Source organism: Artemia franciscana, chromosome 17 (assembly GCF_032884065.1).
Source record: "Artemia franciscana chromosome 17, ASM3288406v1, whole genome shotgun sequence".
NCBI classification, from domain to species: domain Eukaryota; kingdom Metazoa; phylum Arthropoda; class Branchiopoda; order Anostraca; family Artemiidae; genus Artemia; species Artemia franciscana.
Window position 1 is genome coordinate 39,900,774 of NC_088879.1, and position 22,702 is coordinate 39,923,475.

The 22,702-nt window shown below is 35.5% G+C and overlaps 1 protein-coding gene across 3 annotated transcripts in view; it reads left to right on the top strand.

The window, feature by feature from the left end:
• Nucleotides 1–598: 598 nt before the first annotated feature.
• The window catches only part of LOC136038231 (growth arrest-specific protein 1-like), a 46,398-nt gene continuing 24,294 nt past the window's right edge, over nt 599–22,702 (top strand). The window contains exon 1 of one of the 3 annotated variants that reach the window (XM_065721335.1): nt 599–775. Coding sequence is in view for 1 of the 3 variants with exons in the window: in XM_065721334.1 (XP_065577406.1) it covers nt 12,620–12,656 (37 nt within the window). In the remaining 2 variants the exon portion in view is untranslated. Of the gene's footprint in view, nt 776–3,609; nt 3,748–12,604; nt 12,657–22,702 lie in introns of those variants that run through there. The other 2 variants (XM_065721336.1, XM_065721334.1) reach the window with 2 other exon arrangements.

Here is a 22,702-nt window from a genome sequence, read left to right on the forward strand (position 1 = left end):
CTTTTGTCTGAAACACCAAAACTTCAACGCAAGCATAGGGAAAATAACAACAAATAGGAAAACGATCAGGCAAAAACTTTAGCTGACCGAAGATTCGCGAATTCAAATTCGGCGGAGAAAATTACGTTGAATTACGTATGCACCAAGTTTTATTTATTGAAAAGGAAGTTTAGGAGCCCCTTTTGCAATAATTTTTATCCATGGCTCCATGTGGAAATCTGTTGAGGAAACCAACCACTTTCTGCTGGGGATTGTGCAGGTGCGGTTAATCAAAGTAATCCATTTTCCTTTTGTAGTGGTTTACATATTAGGCTATACTTGTTTGACATCCCAGAAAATTGTTTACGACAGTTTCACAAAATTTCTCGAGTCACCAGATCTTTCATGCCCAGCCCCCCTTTGAGTAAGAAAATAACTTATAAATCCCCTTTTCTTTGTTGAATTTATGCTTCATTTCCGGAGTGGAATGCGTGAGATTGCATTTCTACTGTTTTTCTTTAGCGGGGTCTATTAAGCCATTGAAGATTATGCCAAGATTTGGGTTTATTATCAAGCCTACCCTACGACCCCTATAATATGAACAGTCAGAAACCGGGCTTTTTTCTCGGGTATACTCTTCTGATGCGTACTTCCTACGTGCTGCCTTTGGGGTTGATGCTGACTGTTGAAGAAAGAAACAGTCGAGTGATTGTTCTGAATTGCTAAAGGTCAAAGGATGGAATATGTTACGATACTAAAGGAATGATAAGTTGAAGCTGTTTTCTTGATTTTACAGGTAATATGGCTGGTCCAATTCATCTATGGTAAAATTATGAATGCATATTGTTTCTTTGTAATTATTAGAGAAACGCATCCATTTTTTGGCTTTCTAAAATCTCCCTCCAACGAGACTAAAAATGCGTAAAGTGGGCTTGCTTACAGGTAACATTACCTATAAAGCGAAGCGTATTAGACCATGAGCCCTGCGGGCAGCGGGGCGAGGTCTGTATTCTGTATTTATTCAACAAAGAGTGAAAAAACTAAAAAAAAACCTCAAACGAGGTTTATTAAATATACAGACCTCTCCCCGCTAACCGCGGGGCTCATGGACTAATACGCTTCGCTCTATATGTAATGTTACCTGTAAGCAAGCCCACTTTACGCATTTTTAGTTTGCCCTATGGAGGAGGAGGGTCAACCAGAAATAGATGTGCTTCTAGAATTAGCATTTCTGAGTGTTCTAAACTGGAAATTATACTGCTTCGCAGCATAGTTTCCAGTTTGGAGCATTTGGAACGAAACTGAACATTTACCGGCCCTGGATTCCAGAAGGAAGCGTGCTCCTGGATTTGGCCTGTTAGTCAACGTTTCATTTTCCTAACCCAAGCACTTTCCAAGATAACAAAAGTAGCTTGTCCAGAATTTTACCCTTGCTTATTATATGATACACACTCGAGAATTTGGATCTACAGATCAGACAATAACCAGTGGCGTAATTTCGTCAAAATCCTGGGGGGGGGGGCAAAGATGAAGGCAATTTTCTCAAATCAAGCGAAAATGACAGTAAAAACTGAAAAATTAGCCATTTGGTACCATGAAAGTACTATTTGGTTCTATAAAAGTTCTATAAAGATACTTTAAAGCACTATAAAAGTAAATATAGCCAAAAGAAACTGATCCGTTTCTGTTGATGCTTAAATTGTGCAGGATTCTCATTGTTTTGACAAGATTTTTGAAGAAACCAAATTTCAGCTGGGGGGCAAACTCGGGTCTTGGGGAAGGAACAAATTAAAGTGTGGGAGGGGCAATCGCCCCCTCTTCCATAGTAAACTACGGCCCTGACAATAGCCGGTTTATACTTGTCAGTATTGAAGAAAATAAGCTTATGCTTAGTTGAAATCTACACTGTAGGTAGGCTATATTTTTATTAGATATTTAATATGTTGAGATGGTATTTCGGTTGGGTTGGTTTAGGCATTTATTATAATGAGTTCTTTGTGACCACCTAACATAATTCTTTGTTGTAGCTTTCATAATTTTGTTACTAAAGTATTTATTTTCATCTTACTTGTGTATATACCATTAGAATTAACCTAGCTTCACTTCTCCAGTGTGTACCATATAATACACAAATACCCTATAGAATTCTGAAAACTTTTCTAAAATATTATGAAAGGCACTATTTTAGTGTGTGACCTCTTCAGAAGGAAACACTAAAATTCTAAAAACTTCTTTATAAAGTTGAAAAATACTTACTTATATCTTTCCTAAGGTTGTTTCACTTTATCTTCCCCCAACGGTTAATTGTGTAGCCCAAGTTAGCCTATGGTATAGACTATTTTCCGTCCGTGACTTTTCTTCAAATTAATTAAACGGCAAACAAGCGACGTCGATGGCATTAAGCGACGGGAATATTCACGGAGAATATATAACTTAGTTTTTATATAATTATATACAGGCCTATATATTTATAGGTATTAAAATATATATTTATAAATATATATATTTATACATTTATTTCCCAAACATTTTGCCATGCGTCACTCTTGTTTCAATCCGTGTAAGCGTAAATTGAATCAACGCTAAGGAAATCAAGAAAAAGACAAATAAACGGGAAACATATATAACTTGGACCATATTTCCGGATAGCTAGAGGTAAGCATTAACAAGGTACAGTCTGTGAATGAATAAGATATTTTTTCATGCCATTTTTCCCTGTCCCGTAAAGGACCATGGATACAATCATTAAAGAAAACGGTGGGTACTTGTGTATTTCTCCGCCAGCACTAAGAAGTGAATTTAGGCTGATTAATGACATGACTAATGACTAATGACTAATGACTAATGACAAATACCACAACATGATGAAAATATAATACTTTAGAAAGAAATTTGGGCTATATATTTGCACAGTAGGGGTGGGGGGGTAACTTAACCCTTCTCCAAACACCTTTTCTTTTTCTCCAAAACACCGTTCTTAAAACTTTTTTTATTCATCGATAGTTAGGTGAGAGTCAAGACTATAGGTGCCTGTGTATGTTGTTTCAAAGACAATTCCAAGACAATTTTCCAGAGAGTGAGGGGGTAAAGGGTTAAGTAGGACTTTTCACATATAATTATTATGTCTTTTTTAAATATTGCACTAATTTTTGTTCATTTTCGGTTATCCTGGGAGGACTGTGTTTTCTTTCTCCTCTTTGGGGAAAGTTATATGTATCTCTTAATCTTCTTCCCCGTAGAATTGTAAATGTATGAAAGTTTTAGCAATACCTTATGCGAATTAATTGATAAATCTGTGCAGTTGTCCACCAATCTCTTTAAATTAACTTTCTAAAAGCACCACCCCCTTCCCACCTTAGTTAAACTTTTTTTCCTGATTTTCCTTTTAGTACTTATTTATTTAACATGGCCTTTATTTTGCTAATTCTGTCAATTAAATTAACGATTTTGGCATCATGGCTAAAATACTTCCATTTTTTTTTCTTTCCCAAAATTTACGATTCTAGATTTCTTTGGCAGCGATTTGTGTTTTGCTCTGAAAGTTTACGAGGCACTCGTGGCGAAAAACGGTGCTTTTTCCCACTTATTTCCAAGGCCTTTTTCTCCTGATTTTTAAACGTTCCCAGTCGCTGGAACCTTCCTCTGCCACAGTTTGTTTAATGCTTGTCTCAGCGAGAACGTTAGAGATTTCTGGAGCATTTTTGGAATTGGAGTTTTCAAGATTAATTGTAGCGTTAGAATTTATCTAATGTCACGCATTTTGAAAAGGTAGGATGATAATAGTCTTGTGAAGTACTTGGGGTACTACTTAAGTACAAATTCAAATTACTTGGGAAGTCCTTAGTTTAGTATTTATTGTTTAATGCTTATCAAAGAACTAAGTACTAAAACTTCTCAAACAGGCACGCATATAGGCACTTTTCATGTGGGGGGGGGGCATAGTAAACTTTTTTTTCTGTTAAGATTAGTAATAAAATACTGTCATTTCAGGTCGAGTTCTCTGTTTTTATGAATTTTGTTTGGGGATTTTTTGTAATTTTAACAACTCTCCCGGTACAAAGACAATTCGGCAAGCATTTGATGTTTTTAGCTTGAGTATTTTAGCTAATCTTTCTATGCGAAGACTCACAGAAGAATGTTTGGTTTTACGTAGCCTGCATAATTATATTTAGAGGTAATTGAGTGTTAGAGGTAATTACTTGGTTAGTAAAAAAAAAAAGAAAGAGAAGAAAAAACTTTCCAAAACAGCATATATCCACTGGCTAAACAGCTGATAAGCCAAGTATGGCCGGTAACTTGGACTTTCGGCCCTTCCTCAACTTTGTTTCTAGTCAATTTTTCTAGACTTTCTTTCAACTCAATTTATTTTTAAGGTCCCAAAGCTTTTTCTTTTTTTTTTTACAAAATTTCAAATTAATGCGTCTTAGGTACTTATTCTCCCGTGTGTCCAAGTCACGTTCACTCTCTTGTCCATACCCCATTTGCTTTACGAGATTGAGCATAACCTCTTCATCATTTGAATGGAACTATTAGCTTCTATCGTTTTTTTCACTTTTCGATTTGAATACGTGCTGATAACTTGGGAATGTATCATATACAGGTTTTTAGTCTTTTGACTTTAGGCATGTACGTGCACAAAGCAGGGGGATATTAAATTTGTCCCCTTGCTTAGAAGACTAAAAATGGGACAAAAATGAAAAAAAATACTTTTATTTTTTTCCAAATGTGACACTTTTGGAAAAAATTCCGGTACTTGTGTATTATTCAGAACACACTCAATAAGTGAAGTTAGGTTCGTTCGTTAAGCAAACTACAGTGCGAAAATCCGGTTTCATAGCCACAAAGACAGAACTCAATTTAGTTTGCTATGCATAATGATAGAAGATAGTGTCTGAACATGGATTTTAAAATGAAGATTTGGGATTTACCAAAGACTGAAAAAGAGGCAATTATATTTTTCCAGGATAAGGGGTTGTTGCCCACAACAAAACAGTGCGTTAATGGACACAACATGATTTTATACTCTTACGAGAAGGAACATTTAAGTGTAATATGATTTTCGTCATGTTTTGTTTCATTTTATTAGGTTTATCAAAAGTTTGAGCTTTATATTTGCACATTAGGGGGGGGGGTGCATTATATCAAATACCTAACTCAACCTAACCACCTCTATATATAAAATATTTAATTAAAATATATCTGCATCGTAGTTTGTTTCACGAAAGAACCTAACTTCACTCATTGAGTGTGTTCTGAATAATACAAAAGTACCAACATTCTACGGTTTTTAGAGCCCTCCATTTCTAAAAACAATTCTTTGTGAGTCCGAAACACGTCATCTTTAATGACTAGCTGCAACATTTAAAGTACAAAAGAGTCTAAAATAAAAAACAAGCTTTTTACCTCTTGGGCAAAAATCTGAACAATTTATAAAAGTTTCTCTTTTAATTGTTTCAAAAGTATGAAGCTTATAGAGCAGTATCATTTTTTCGTCAGTGTTGTCACGCTGAATCATGTCACGCAAATAAATAAGCATAACTAATCACTTAATTTGAGAATGTTTCTCGCCCGAAAAAATTCAAACATTAATTGTCTGTTAATTCACAAAGACAACTGGACGTTCAAAAGACAGCAACGCTTTTTAAAGCTGTTTATGTTTCTTTTTTTTTTTAATTGGCGCCCGCTGCTACATAAACTGCATAACTGCATGTGGAGCTGCTTTCCATAAAAATTGATTTCCCAAGTTTTCCTTATTTAAAATATGCAGGGTTGTGTAAGTTTCCAGTTAACCAAATTAAACGATCAGATTTCAATTTTTCTGGTACTCAAATGAACATCTCACGTCTTTAAGCTTCTAAAAGTGGAATTAAAACGTAAAACGAAAAAGTCAAATTCTGTAATATTTGTGTAATAATTCCTTAGCTATTAAAATCTAATCTGATCGAAACAGCTTAATTGCTTAAACAGCTTGAGCTTAAACAGCTGAAGATTTTCCGTGCAAAAAGATTGGTAAATAATGCCTTGGCGTTTGCTTTTATTCGTAACATCGACAAATCAAATAAAGATGCTTAAAAATTAAACTAGTTGGTCTGTAGAAATTGGTGGATTAAAACGTGATGGATTTGTGGTGATGACGTGAGTGAAACCTGTAAAGCATATAAACTCTCCAGGCACGTACATCCAGAGATTGTTCCAATCTATGGGAATTAATCATTACTAGAGAATAAATCAGTGACGGGAAAAGCAAGAGCTGCCAAATCTTTTAATAATGTTCTCTCAGTGTCGCTAATTATGCTTGCGGCGTCCATCGTGGCTGCAGAATCATCAAAATTTTCGAAAAAAATCATCAAAAATTCAAAAAAACACTTTAAAAAAAATCAGGTAAAGGAAATTACCATTAGAAGTTGGTTCAGGAATAGAATAACTATTTCGACTAACCTAAAAAAAAAAAATTTAAATTTTAAAATTATTGACAATATTTGAGGGCTTATCAGTAGCCTAACATTGTAAAGTATCTTCTTCGATTTTACAAGAATGTCTTTTTATTCTACGGCTAATTATTTTATCAAGGAGGCACACTCGTGCCTCTATAAAGAGGCGACACACGACAATGTTAAGCGATCTTCGGTTCCAGTGGTCGCAGAGGGATGGAGAGGGATGCATTTCGTAACCCGAGCTCCAACTAAGAAACCTGCAAAATTTCATCCCCCTCCAACTTTTCCTTCATGGGGAAAATCTGGCCGAAAATTTCGACTCGTCAACCCCAGCCCCCCTTTAACGTTGTCCGATCGGGCTGAAATTCACAAGTTAAGGTCCCCTAGGGGGATCCAGAAACCACGCATAGCCACTTAAAATTCATTTACTTTTTTTTCCTAGACGCCTACAGGTCACATCCGACATCGGATCTGGGTGTACGAAGACTCATTCGATTAGGAATTCTCCGAGTAAGTGCCCATGAAAGTTTCGTAGGAAAATCTTAACCCCCCGAAAGTTTCGACCCCCTAACCCCATCCCCCCTTTTGACGTTGTCCGATCGGGCTGAAATTCACAAGTTAAGGTCCCCTACGGCCCAGGAGCTTATCCGCGAAATTTCAGCTCGATCCGATAACTCCTTCCCTGTTTTCCAGAAACCACGCATTAGCTATTAATTAACGGATTTCTCTCCATAAGAGCCCATGTTAATTTGAAATTTTTAAAAGTTATTGAGAAGTTATATTTACACACATGCAAGTTATTAGCTCAGTTGGTAGAGCTTGAGACTTTTAATCCTCGGGTCAAGGGTTCAAGTCCCTTACGGGCGGTTTTTTTTCACAACATCAAAAAAATTTTGATAACACCTGGACAGCTTATCATTTGAGAGATAACAGAATATTAGCTTCTTATGAGCAAAAGAAACATTTCGGTCATTCTATCTATTTTTTTTTCTATTTTATACAATGATTTAAAAGCGGGGGGGGGGGTTGGGGGGCGGCAGCCACCCAACTTCCTCTCCTAATTCCTCTACGAGGAGTACAGGAATTATTAAATTACATCCACCATGGATTGTAGAAAAACGTACAGAAATAATATGAAAAAAACTTCGTTTTCTTAAAGAGTTAAAGAGGCTGCGTCCCAAAGTCGAACCTTAAAACGTACAGGAATTAGAAGAGGCAGTTGGGGGGGCTGCCGCCCCCCAAACCCCCAGCTTTTAAAGACTCTTTGGTACAGGTTTTTTTTTTGGGGGGAGGGGGGGACTTCATTGTTACTAATTACTAGTTTCGGCGCAATGGTTCTCCTGTCCTCTTGTGTTTAACATTTTTCGAAGTTATTCCATTATTCATTCATTTCAATTTTTTGTTAATTAAAAGAGGGCCTTTCCGAAGCCACGAGCGGGGGGTTAGCAAAAAAAACAAAAAAACCTGTACAAAAGAGTCTTTAAAAGCTGGGGGTTTGGGGGGCGTACGTTTTTCCTGTACGTTTTAAGGTTCGACTTTGGGACGCAGCCTCTTTAACTCTTTAAGAAAACGAAGTTTTTTTCATATTATTTACAAAAGGAATGGGGTATCCATTACCAAAAAGAATATCTCTGATCAAATTTATTTCTGCATTTATATATGAATTGGAGCAAATATTTAGGGCACGATCAATGAGGGAAGTTACAACTGCTCTTTTAACTTGTGGGGGGTGATTTGAATTAAAGTGAAGATATCTATTGTTTTGTGTTGGCTTTCGATATATAGTAAAATCCAGTTCATCAGCATTACGAATAATTAATACATCTAAAAACGGTAGTTTATTTTCAATTTCAACTTCAAGGGTGAACTGCAAATTTTACTAATAATTTTAAAATCATCAATTTCTTAAATTCGGGTAAAGATAAGACCCCAGTTACTCGCCAAAGAGGGGTCTATCAAATACCCTGTGATTGCGGAAAATACTATGTCGGCAGGACCCATCAGAATCTAGACAAAAGGTTACAACAGCATAAAAATGACATAGACAAGGCCTTAATTTCAAATGGTTCCAACAACTCCTTTGATTCTGCTCTAGGTTGGCATATATTTAATAATCCGTCCCACATGATACTTTTTGAAAACTCTTCACTCATTAGTAATGATTTGGGAATAAAACAGGTGGTTCGAGAATCAATTGAAATTAATCTCAAAATAAATAAAAATATTTCTTTGAACAGGGACTTGGGGGAATACTCACTAAATTCTTTATACTCAAATTTAATTAAAAATGATCTAACAAAATATTTTACTAAACCAATTTATAATAGTACTGAACCAACTACGAAAAGGCCTTTGAGACAGGCTGCTAAACAAGCAAGATTAGCTTTAAGAAATTGCATCTAATCATTTTATTCTCTTTAGTTTGAATGAGTTTATATTTCTTCATTTCATTCTTTTCGCCAGTCCTGGTTGAACTTCGCTGAAGTAAGGATGCTAGGGCTATTTTTAAAAAAATGTTTTAATAAGTGTTTTTAACTATTCAGTTTTTATTCTCACAATTTGATGTAAGTTCTTTTATATATATATATATATATATATATATATATATATATATATATATATATAGTTTCTCTCTTATTTTTGTATTGTGCTGAAGACGGCCCTTGGACATAGAGCCGAAATATCTACATAAATAATTTCCATTGTCTTGAAAAAATTTTCCCTATTGTCTCTACGTTGTATTTGTTTGCTCTAGGATCTACAGTTCCCATCTTCAACAAAAAGGATTTTTTTTTTTGCATGGAAAGTGCTGATATGCTACTTCATCGAAAATTCTAGAAATCCTGTTTTGAAAAAAAAAAACTGTTTAGTGAAGAAAAATCAACATTTAAAGCTGATTCAGGAATAGTAACTGTAATTTCAATTTAATTTAATGGTAAAATTTATCGCAAAAAACAAATTTATTGGAATTATAAAAAATAGCCCAAAACTCCACAAAACTGATTTCGGATCGAAATGAAAACTACACCATCGGAATTTCCATACCCAAAAACCCCTAGGCGGGAATTACAGTTCCCATCTTCAGCGAAAAGGATTTTTTTTCGCATGGAAAGTGCTGATATGCTGTATCATCGAAAATTCTAGAAATCCCGTTTTGAAAAAAAACTGTTTAGTGAAGAAAAATCAACATTTAAAGCTGATTCAGGAATAGTGACTCTTATTTCAATTAAGCTTAACGGTAAAGTTTATCGCAGAAATAAATTTATTGGAATTTTAAAAATAGCTCAAAACTCCACAAAACTGTTGTCGGATGGAAATGAAAACTACACCATTGGAATTTTCATAGCCAAAAATCCCTCACAGGGGAATTAAAGATCCTATCTGGAGAAACAAAGAGATATTTCGCATGGAAAGTGCTGATGTGCCTCTTTTATTCTGTTTTATCTTTCTTTGTCACTTGTGGGGCACTGAAATATCAGGGAGATGTTTAAGGGCTTATTTGAAAACTAATTTTTGCGTCTACGTTCTTTTTGTTGAAAACAAAAGATAGCATTAAATACAGTTTTTGACAAAAATTACATCTTCATATGCTAGATGATATAGCACACGCATCTTTCGATAAGAAATATAGCGCACTTGTTTTTTGAAAAGTACTTTGAACAGCGGCTTGTGTATGTGATGAAAACGTCGTTCGTTCTTTACGATCCGAGTGGTTTTTCCTGCGTGAGAAGTTAAGAAGTGTCCAATTAACCTATGTTAAAGATGTATATTTTGAGCAGAGCACATGCGCATGTGCAGCGCATGCGCAGATCACATATCGTCGGGCCGCTTATTGAGCTTTAAACTTCCAAAAGTGGGAATTGCATGAGCTTTAAGCATAAATTTTTTACGAGACGTGGTGTCGGGTGTAATTCCATTGCTATTGTAATCTAACCTGATCGTTTTAAATAGCTGAATCAAAATCCAGGTTTTCTATGACGACTCTGTTCTCATAACGGAACGACTTGCTCTGTTTGCAAATTTTGGCAAATCAAAACGCTGAGTGGGCACTTATTAGCTTGAGACTGACAGAAGATGCTAATGTTGCATACCGCCAAAAAGTATTTATTAAATTTAGGTATATCAAGGGAATTGCTATGCATAAAACTCTACACAAATTTGAGTCTAAGTAGGCTATAAAAATTCAAAATTCCAAATGGTTCTCCAAAAGATAAACATTTTGTAAGAGGACAGTACAATTTCTTAATGTGACATTCCTTGCAAAAAAAAATCCAACGTTTAAATCAATAAACTTCTAGGCAGCCCCTTTCCATCACACCAAGGTGGCGTGTCCCTGCTTGATCATTTTTTTTCATCCTTTCTTGGCCTTTAATGGTCATTTATTTGAACTGCCATATCAAGTTTTCGAATTTCAAAATTTCCAGATTCAAAATTCTCTTTTTTTTTTCTTTTCTTTTTTTTAGCACGAAATAACAAATTACAACTTCCTTGCAAGCGAATAAATTTATTAGAACAAAAAGTTAAAAAAAGAAAATCTATAAAAAAAGTTAATTATTAAAAAGTGTGAAATGGATAATAGTTCACGGGAGTACGTGGGAGGATCTTTCCATGGCAGAATTCATCATGGGGGAAGAGAATTTCCAAGAAAGGGGCGCTGGATTTTCCAGCATTATTTAAAAAAGCAATGGGATATTAAATAAAAAACAAGCTTTTTCAACCGAAAGTAAGGAGCAACATTAAAACTTAAGACGAACAGAAATTATTGCGTATATGAGGGGGTTCGTCCCCTCCTCAATACCTCGCTCTTTGCGCTAAAATATTTTTAGCAATTTCAAAAGAGCTATTTATTCTAATTAAACGGCCTTTGTGAGTCAGGGGTCATTCTTAAAGAATTGGAACAAAATTCGATCTATAGTGTAAAGAGCGAGGCATTGACGAGGGGGCGAACCCCCTTATGTAAAATATACGGATATAGAAGTTTGTTACGAAAGTTAATTGGTAAGTTACATATATTTATTACTAATAAGAAGTTCGCGTTTTTGACAGTTCATTCCCAGCCTCCTTTTGATGGTCTTATGCAGCTGTAGGCTATATAAAAACCAACAAAAAAATTCTTTTTTTCCATTTTTATCTGTTTGAATCAGTTTTTATGAAATTTTATTTTATTTTTCTACATAATCTAGGGTTATATGAGACCATTGGGGGGGAGGGGAGGTTGGGGATGAATTGTCAAAAACGTGAACATAGCTATAAAAATTAAAACATATTTAGCAATCTAAAATTGTCTCTTTTCTAACACATCTCCTTTTGAAGAACCGCTGTTCTACACCTTTACCCACAAATGCTTGTATCTTAGCGTGTTTCACCCTTTTCTAACTTGATATCTGACCCTCATACAACAAAGAATGGGAAATTGATAAGAGATGGGTCTTCGCGATGCAACATGGGAAGATAAGGATTTAAAACCACTTGGGCCTCTGAGAGTCTTGAGGGCTAAAAACGTTGGAAATTTCAAAGAAAATTGGATAATTGATGTGACTAATCTGCAATGTTATAAGATTCAAGCTGAAGTTTCTCTGGCAGAAGTAATCGGACTTTTATTTCCAGGAGTTATAAGTCAAGATCTAGTCTGTGTAAAGTAGGCTTAGCCTACAGCTTGGGATAATCTTAGCAGAGTAAATCGGCGAGCTGAATCTAAGCTGGCAGGCCTTTTGATGACAGAATTTCGTGTTTCCCCCCCCCTTAGATCTAATTTCAAAAAACCTTAACCGCCAAGTACGGTATATTAAAGAAGGAACAAAATTGCCAAGTGTTAGATGGCGTTTGTGATTTTCTTCTTGATGCTAGAGTCAGTTTCCACTCTTAAATTTTTTAAACTCTTTGACTTATACGAAAACGACAATTAAACTGCAATTGAATTTGAAAAAAATGAAAGAAAACACTGAAGGCACGCAGACCACGAGCCAGTGCTTGCATAAATTATTTGTTTTTCCGAAAGTGCACTTTTTAATGGTTGTAGATACTAAAGCAAATTTCTTTCCAATGGCTAAACATTTGCTGATCTGGTTTATATCTTTTTGAGCTCCATACTAGTGGTTTTCGTAGGTTTCGTTGTCTTGGATATAGGACGAGCTCTTCAAAAATTACATGTGGCAGGTTTGGTTGACATATCTTGCTGATATTGTTCCAGACGAGTGGGCAAAATAATGCTTTTTAGGCTGCCTTGGTGCCCTAAACTTAGAGGTAAAAATATGTCTATTAGTGTGACAATATTTCTTTTTTTCCCCTTTTTAACCCCTTAGATTTCTGATTTAGAAAATAAATATATTTTAGAAGATTGGGAAGACTTTACTACTGCTACTACTGCTAACAACTTACAGCAGCACCAAGCCACCTGAGGCCAATACAGCTGCGCACGCTCCTCTTCCATCCCAATCTATTCAAAACTTCCTCTTTAACCCTCCCAAGAAGTTCCCATTTCGCTTAAATCTTTCTTTATGACATCCTCCCAACCCAGACGAGGACAACCTGCTTTCCCTTTAGCCCTAGATGGTTGGCTGAAAAGGACAATCTTCGGCAATCTGTCATCCTTCATCCGCAGAACGTGCCCTTACCATCTCAACCTTTCTTTCATTTTAGCCCTAGAAAGCGGAATTGAACCAAACTTTTCGTACAGCCTACTTTTTGAAACACGATCAGTCAGCCGGATACCCAGAACAATCTGTAGACAATTTCTCTGGAAAACATATAGTAAATATTCATCCGCCTTTCGGAGCCCCCATGCTTCAGAGCTATATTTGACTACTCCCATCACTGTACCTTCCAATATTCTGATCTTGATTTGCAGACTTATCTTCCTATTATTCCAAACCTTTTTTAATTGTGAAAAACACCCTGAACCTTGGCCATTCTGCTTTTAACATCTTCACTATTCCCACCATCTTTACTAACAATACTACCAAGGTAAGTGAAGCTGCCCACCTGATCAATCTTTTTGTTACCCAACTTCACCTTCTCATCTTCACTTATTCCTAGCCTTAGTGACTTAGTCTTCTTAACATTCATTTTCAAACCTATTCTAGGACCCCCAACTCTAAAAGTTCATTCGTTTTGCTCACACTTTCATCTAGGATGCTTAAATCATCAGCAAAATCTAAGTCCAGGAGAGTTGTTCCTTCCCATTTGATTCCGTGGTCTCCCATTGCCTTTCCTGTGCTCTTTAAGACAAAGTCCATCAAGGTGATCCATATAAAGGGGGATTGAGCACAGCCATGCCTTACTCCTGATTTAATGCGAAACCAGCCGCTAAACTCATTTCCTGCCTTAACTGCAGCAGCATTATTCTCGTACATAGCATTAAATCACTTTAGTACATTTGTCTGGTATACCATATAAGGATAAGACCTTTGCTAAAGCTCTCCTATCAACAGAATCGAACGCTTGCTCATAATCTATAAAACTGAGGACCAAAGGTGTTTGACAACTAATGCACTTCTCAATTATTAACCTAAGAGTAAAAATTTAGTCGACACATCCTCTACCTTTTCTAAAACCGCACTGCTCTTCTCTTAAAGCTTTGTCTACAGCATCTCTCAGTCTAAAAAGTATCATATTACTAAGTAATTTGCTACCTACAGAGACCATACTAATGCCTCGATAATTACGACAACCACTCTTATCCCCCTTCTTATACGTGGTTTAATTAAGGTTTTCCTGAAATTGTTAGGTACTTCCCCTTTATCAAAAATCATATTGATAATCTTCAGTAACTTATTTCTAACTTCAGAGCCGCCATATTTAAGAAACTCATTTACCACACTATCTGCACCTGAAGCCTTATTATGTTTAAATCCTTTTAGTACTGTCGCTAATTCTCCCTCACTAACAAATCTTGCTTCACATAGAGGTATCATAAACTTTTTCATTTTCCTTTATATCTTTTCCTGCAATATCTCTGTTTAGTACATTTTCAAAATGTTCCGCCCATCTCTCTTTAACTCTTTCTTTATCACTTATTGTGTCCCCGTTCCTATCTTTAACTGGGAAAAGTCCAGGTTGGCTACCTCCCCTTAATTTATTAACATACCAGTACAATATTTTACTATTATGCCGTCTAGCTGCATCTTCCAGGTCCTCGGCAATTTTATCCATGACCTCTACTTCACTCCTCATTAGTTCATATTTTAATGCTTTCTCCACTTTCTTTACATTCCTTTTGTTTTCATATGGTCTATCACTCAGATAATTCTTGTACAAACCCCTTCTCCTCTTTATGAAACACAAAACTTTTTCACTAATGTTCCTAGCTGCAGTCTTAGCTTTCTTCCCGAAGACACCATCTTCAACTTTACAAAATGTTTTGTTTTTTTTTAAATTATTCCAACCATCTTCCGTTTTGTCAAATTTTAAACTCTCAAGTTTAGTATTCAACTGTTCTTGGAAAGTTTCTCTCAAATTCTCATCCTGGTGTCTATCGACATTATAACTTCCCGGGAGGTAGTTACCCTTCCGAAATTTCAGCTCTAAATTAACCCTAGACACTACCAGATGGTGACCTTTACTTTTAACATCAATAACAGCACTCCTATATACCCTAGTATCTTGTATTTATACTGCCAGTCTTCGGTTTACTATAACAAAATCAATAAGGTTTGCTGTCTTACCCTCACGTGAGTACCATGTCAACTTATGGGCCATTTTATTACCAAAAACGATATTGGTTATAACTAGGTTGTCATACCTACAAAATTGCAAAAGTCTGTAGCAATTACTGTTTTCTTTTCCTACACCAAATTTACTTAGGCTGGGATACCATCTATCCCTATTTCTACCGACCTGGGCGTTGAAATCTCCAAGTAAAAACACCATACTTCTACCTGGGACCCTGTCTTTTTTCTTTTGTAACTGAGTTTCATTCATCTTAGCCACTAGTATCTCCGTCAGTTGGTTCAACAGGGGCATATACTACTATAACTGATACCCTGAACTTTTTAGTCATAAAATGAGCAATTAGTATTCTATTATTAATACCTTCCCAGCCTAAACAAGACTTAGCAGCTTCCTTATTCATCATGAGCCCTACTCCCTGTCTATGTACCCCATCCATTCCTGCCTGAGTAAACAAATTCTATATTATCTAATTTCATGCTTCATACCCCTGGGATATGAGTTTCTGAAATTCCTAATAAGTACAATTCAGTTCGTCAGTCAAAATATTGATACGACAGTAATTTTTTAACGTCGTAACGTTCCAAGTTCCAATTTTCATGTTCTTTAAATCATTAAAATTATTTTGGCCTCAGGAAAATTAATGATTCCGAATAACTGTGCAGGACGGGATCAACATATCTCCCTCAAGTCTACACAGAAGCGCTTAAGCCTGCTCAGAACCGGGCAACAAGAAGTACCTGGGACCCCCAGTATGAATGGAGGCTTTGTGCAATCCTGGGCACATCTTGGTCAAAACTGGTTTTCAGCAGTTGGCGATGCTCTTCTGTCAACAAGAGTCGAAATCCTGCACAGATGCCCCCAAGCCTATTACCACCGACTCATTATATGTCCATACCAATATGTCCATAGTAGATGAATTAGCTTGGAAGAGGGTTTTCAGCCCAAAAACGCCCGTCTAAACAGACCAAGCCCAGAATGATTATCCATTAATCAGAATCTCTTGCGGATGCTGCGTCGTTTAAGTTCTGACAAATATCCAATTCGTATTATTAAGTGCTAAATAATTTGGTAGACTCATTACTGTCCCCTCGCTCATCAAATGTACTCCCAGGAGGGCAAAAATTTGTATATTCGGACAAAAAATATTTTCCATATTCGACTGAACAAGATAGAACCAAACTAAAAATTTTACACCAAATTGATATGGCAGTTGATATTCCCCTTCCTGCAAATGTGACTATTTTACTCTCCATTTAATTAAGTCTGAATTAGTAGCCTAGCTGGTATTCAGCTCCAGGAAAAGCCCAACTCATTATGTTTAGTTAAACTGTAAAAAAGGACATTGTCAAAAGTTACCTATTTTTGCGTATTTATTAATTTAAGGTGGGTCTATACTCTCAATAACCTCTTCCTGACTATGTAACTGAAAAAATCTAAAATTATGGTCGCCTCCTCCCCTAATATTTATACTGTAGAGAATTTCAATAGGTCGAGTATCTTTTCAAAAAACTTAAAATGTCGTCGTAAATATATGTTTTGGTGTCAATAACACAACCGGTGGTAGTTTGATTTTGACCTCTTGGTTACAATAGCTCATTGTCAATCATTTAATTTAGAAAGTCACGTCATTTTTAGAAAATATGCATGCATTTCAACAATATGTCAGTTGCCTCAATATATGTAACCCTGTTCATTTTAAGGTAAACATGATTTTAACTTTACTTTTGTCTAAATGAACCTTTGATTAGCGTTTTTCAAACACTTAATTTTACCTTTCATAGATTTGGTTTGACTTCAAGGGTTGTATCTTTGTCCAACAAAAAATCCAATAAGCTTTCTGTCAAAAACTGTTCTGATGGCTTGATCTTTTGCAACACACCTGTGGTGAAGACACATATAAAAATTACAATGGTTTATAGACCTATGGGCTTGGTCCCCTCCTTTTGATGATTCTTGCGATTTTCCTATTTCTCATATAAGTCGCTTGGCTTTATTGTGTTGACATCTAGGAGCGGCTTTGATTCATGAAAATGTAGGGGGATGTATTTTTTAAAATCTAAAAGACCATTTGCTTTTTTTTATACTTTTTTTTTCAATGATGATGCTATAAAAGGTATGATTCACTGAAAATAGCAAAAGAGGTGTTTTCAAAATCTAAGAGTGAGGGATGGAACTGTAGAGAGATCATTTTCCCCTAGCTTTGATTAACCTTTTTCAAAACTCAATTTTACCTTACATAGTTCTGGTTATATAGCTTTGAATCTAAAGACCCTTAGGGTTGAATCTTTGTTCAACAAAAAATACCATAAACTTCACTTTTAAAACCTTTCTGATGACTTCATCTTTTGCTACACACCTGTGGTGAAGACATAAGTAAAGATTATGGTGATCTATAGGTAACTTTTTGCTTAAACAATTATCTGAAGTTCCATTATTACCAAATTTTCCTCTAATCCTGGTTAGGTTGAAGTTATCATGGCTGAGATGCGTGTTTGGAGAGAGAGGCCTCTGGGCTAGGTCCCCTTCCCTTTATGATTCTTATGCTATTTTCCTATATATCATATAAGTCGCTTGGGTTTTACTGTGGTGATGTCAGGCAGGGGCATTCATTCGCGAAAATGTTGGAAGGGAAAAATGTATTTTTCAAAGTCTTAGAGGGACCATTTTATTGTATATTTATATTTCTTTTCAACGAGGATACCGAAAAAAGTATTTTTAATTGAAAATAGCTAAAAAGAATATTTTATAAATCTTGGAGGAGGGAGGATGTAAAGGGGCCATTTGCTCATCTTCACTCCCAAAACGACGTACCTGGCATCAAGTTAAACTTGATGGCTTAAAACTTTGGTCGACTTCGGGTAATTACCTTTGATTAACATTTCTTCAAATTCAGTCTTACCTTGACTAGATTTGCTTTGATTGCGAAGACATTTAGGGTTGTATTTCGTCCAACAAAAAAGGCCCATAAACTTCATTTGAAAACTTTTCTGATAACTTGATCTTTTGTAACACACCTGTGGTGAAGACATAAATAAAGATTACTATGGTTTGAACTAGCTTTACTGTTTATGCCCTGTAAGATGGGTACATAAGAATTTATGTCTTAGTAGTTTTACTTGTAAGAAATATTTTATGTTTTGAAAGAAATGCTTTACAAATAATGTTAAAATTTTGATGTTTAGCACGCAGTATTAAATTAACTAATTCAAATTTGGACGGGCTGATTGAAGTTGTGTTCCGGTATCTTAAATTCCGTTATATCATACCTTGAAGGAGAATGGAAAACTAAAAAGTTGTTTCGTATTCTTGATTGTTACTAACGGCCAATTTTACAAGAGGGTTTTTTTTTATATAGCTAAGATAAGGCTAAAAGGAATTTAATATCAGTACCTCCTTTTCCCCTTTTCTCCTTTTCCTTTGAACGCTTTATTACCCAACCGAATCAAGGAAAAATCAACTTAAGTCTTTTGGGCAATCGGTTACTCATCTGAAGACCCACGGAACCTAAATCAAGTGACTTGCTCTGAAGAAAAATCTCGTTTTGGTTGTCCTTAAAGGATGGGAAAACCAATATTTACGCAGGAATGGCAGTCTCTAACCTCAAAAAACCACTAAAAATCAATTTGAGTCTCTTGAACAATCTTCGGGTCATATGGAGAAGTGCAGACAGTCACCTCAAATTGAGTATTTTACAGCGAAGTTATTTCTATTGTTAAATTGGACTAAAGCTGGTGCTCTCAGTCTAAGACAAAGGCTTGACTTGATTGTCCTTGTAGGACGATACAACCAATCTTTACGTGGAGGCAGTATTCCACTATTCCGTACAACCACAGAAAATCAAGTCTTTTTGAAAATCGATTGATCATTCGGAAATCAGTGGAAAATCAGATCAAATCGAACTTCTTGCTGCGAAGCCACTCATACAGCCAGACCAAACTAGAGTTGATGACTTTAATCTAAAACTGAGTCTTAAGTTTATTCCACTTGAATGACGAGAAAACCAATCTTTATTTTGAACCCAACGAGTCACGGAAAAAACTTTTGAGTTTTTGGGCGGTCGATTGGTGGTTGGAAGTGCAAGAATCGTCTTACACGAGTGCCTTGCTGTGAAGCTACTCATTCGAGCATCTTCTTGTGCAGCAACTTAAATAGCCAAATCGAATGAGTTGATGAGCTCAGTCTAAAACTGAGGCTGGATTTTATTGCCATTGAAAGACGTGAAAACCAATCTTTACGTGGAGATGGTACTCCATTATTCCAGCAAGTCATGGAAAAATTAATTTGATTTTTTGGACGATCTATTGGTGATCCGGCGAAACGTAAAAATCATCTCACTTTGATTCCCTTGCTGTTAAGCCACTCATTCGAGTATCCTTTTGTGAAACCATTCATATAGCCAAATAGAACTAGAGTCGATGATTGCAATCTTAAACTGAGGGTGGATTTGGTTGCCCTTGAAAAACAGAAAAACCAATCTTCAAGTGGGGAAGGTTCTTCAATATCCCAGCGAGTCATGGAAAATCAGTTTGAGTTTTTGGACAACCGATTAGTGATCCAGAGTAACGCAAAAATCATCTCTGATCGAGTGCCTTATTGTGAAGCTACTCATTTGAGCGTCTTGCTGTGCAGCCACTTATGTGGTCAAATTGAATTATAATTGATGAGCTCGCTCTAAAACCGAGGCTTGAATTGATGATCTTTAAAAGATGAGAAAGCCAATGTTGTGAGAAAGCATATTCCAGTATCCCAACGAATCGTGGAAAATCGGTTTGAGTCTATTGGGCAATTGATTGGTCACCTGAAGAACCACAGAAAATCACATGAAAGTGAGTTTCTTGCCGGGAAGGCATTCCGATCGCCCAAAAATCGAATTATTGATATTCTTGCTCTTAACCACAGGCTTGATTTATTGTCTTGAAAGACGGGCAGACCATTTTTTAGGTGGAAAATTATTCCTTAAATCCTAAAAAAGGAAATTAAGTGTCTTGGAACTATCAATTGCTGTTTATGTAAGGAACCCCGAAAATATCGCCTCAGATCGAGCATCTTGCAATGGGTTTTCCAAAAATTCAGTTAAGTTGATATTCATACAAATGCTTTTTTAATTTTTTTTTCGAAAAACGATAAAACCAGTTTTATGTTGGAACAGTATTCCATTATCCCAGGGAGTAATGGAAAAACAAATCTCAGTCTCTTGGAAATCTATCAGTCATCTGCAGAACGACTGAAAATCACATGAAATTGAGTGCCGTGCTGCGAAGCCACTGAGATTATCCGAAATTCAGTTAAATTCGTAGTATTGCTCTAAAGCAATTGTATTGTATTTCAAATCTTTACCACGATAAAATCACCTCAAATCGAGCATCTTGTTTTGAAGCGTTAACTCCACCTTTAATAGGGGGTTTTTGGGCGATTTGAGTCTGCAGGAGACGCAGCAGCGAGGAAAGCTGACTGGATTGCGGTTTATCGTTGCCTACTATTCTACATGACAATGAAATCCCAAGAACTGTAGTCAGGTCTTTGAATGAGAAGATGGATATAAAGAAGAAATGATCAAAAATATTTTTTTTAAGGCCGAATGAAAATACTGAAAAAAACAAAACGTCTTTTTTTTACATTTTCCTTAAATATTTTCCTGTTCGCGTTGAATAAGAGAGGTGGTTATCCTTTCAAAATTTTCGTTTTGTTTTTCAGTATTTTCGTTTGGCCTAAAAAAAAAACAAAAAAAAACAATTTAAGTCGATAAACAAATTTTCCCGAAGTCTCGACCTTTCTTGACCGTTTTTTCAAAATGAAAAAAGGGTAATATGCCAATTAAAAAAGTATATATTTAATTTTGTTGAAGAAAAATTTATAGACAAATAAATAAATATTCATGTATACAATTACTGTTCGTTTAATAAGACGGGATTTGTCGCTCAGAATTAGTTAACCTGTAGCACTGGTTAATCCCGCTTTCGAAAAGGCTAGGCTGTTCGTTTTTCTCGTGCAATAAGAAATAATGTGATGATTTACGGAAGTCCGTCACAAAAATGAACCAATGAAGTTAGAGCATCATTTCAACATGGAAGTATAATCTTTCTATTTTTCCTGGTTTTATGTGTAAAGTATCGTTATTTCATTATTTGTCATCGTTGGCTTCTTTGATCATCAAATATGTGTAGGATTTAGGCAGAAATATGCAGAAAAAAGACAGAAAAACAATGATCCAGTTCAATTTCATGCTCTAAAAGATGATTAGGATGTTCTACTCTTAAAAAGAAATGCCACAGGAATACATTACTTGCCACTGATGTTTGGCAGCTTAAGCTTCTGATGTTTTGCTTTACATCAATCCTTGAAGAAATGCATAATAAACAAAAATAAATTTTAATAATAAATATAATAATAAAAAAATAATAAATGCATGGAAACGAAAACAAAGTAGACAACTTTAAGTGCTACATTTAGGATTGTCAATCTTTTCTCTAAGCTTATTGACTAAAGGCACGTGCGGAGGGCATATTTTTCAAGGGGGGATTTGAAAGCTACAAAAAAGGTGAATCAACATGGAAAGGATAAGAAATTGTAGGGTTAATTTCCAAAGTTTGCGGGGTACAGACCCAAAGACCCTTATATACATTTTGGTTAATCTTTAAGTCTTAACCCATGACTCCTCTTAAGTAAGTGGCTAGAATATAAGCTGATGAGCTGCTAAAGGTTTCTTGAATATTTTGCTTTTAACAGTGCTTCCGTGAAGGGCATAAGGTTCTTGTAAAAGATGGGTAATTTCGTTCAGTCCAAGTAAATTTAGATGTATGTTTGAGCATAAATTAAGGAGTCTTCGAATTCTAGTTTTCTTGGCCATTTACGACTTAAGATACCACTTACGACTTAATCCACCTTCACAAACAAATAAATAAATTAAACAGCACTAATAAATTATTTGTCTATATTATTTTTTCTATTGTTTGGTAAATGACGACTTATACTTATTGACGACATGACTGCCTGTCCATGGATTATTCTTTATGGTTGATTGTGTGTGGCTATGCTGTTTGACCTATGTGATTGTATGGATGAGTAGGGTTATGGCCTCATTCAAGTGCTGGTCTATATTAATCACTAATTTAGGAAAACAGTCTTCCTTTTCTCCTTCTGTCTCTCTTTTTTTTGTGTTTGTGCTGTTGCATTGGTGATTTCTCTTTTCATGATATATATATATATATATATATATATATATATATATATATATATATATATATATATATATATATATATATATATATATATATATATATATATATATATATATATATATATATATATATATATATATATATATATATATATATATATATATATATATGAAAAAAATAGATAAATAAATAAATAAGTGAAATAAAAATAATAACGAATCTAGTCTCCACCACTCTTCAATAATCAAATCCCTCTCCCCCCAACCTGCCCTTCCAATCCCACCCTAGCCCCCGGTCACCCTTACCCTCTCCGCCTAGTTAGATTAATCCTAATGAGAATTACCAAAACATGATGAAAATATAAAACTTAGAAACAAATTTGGGCTATATATTGGCACAATAAGGGGGGGGGGGTGGTAACATAGCCTAAGCCCCATCCCA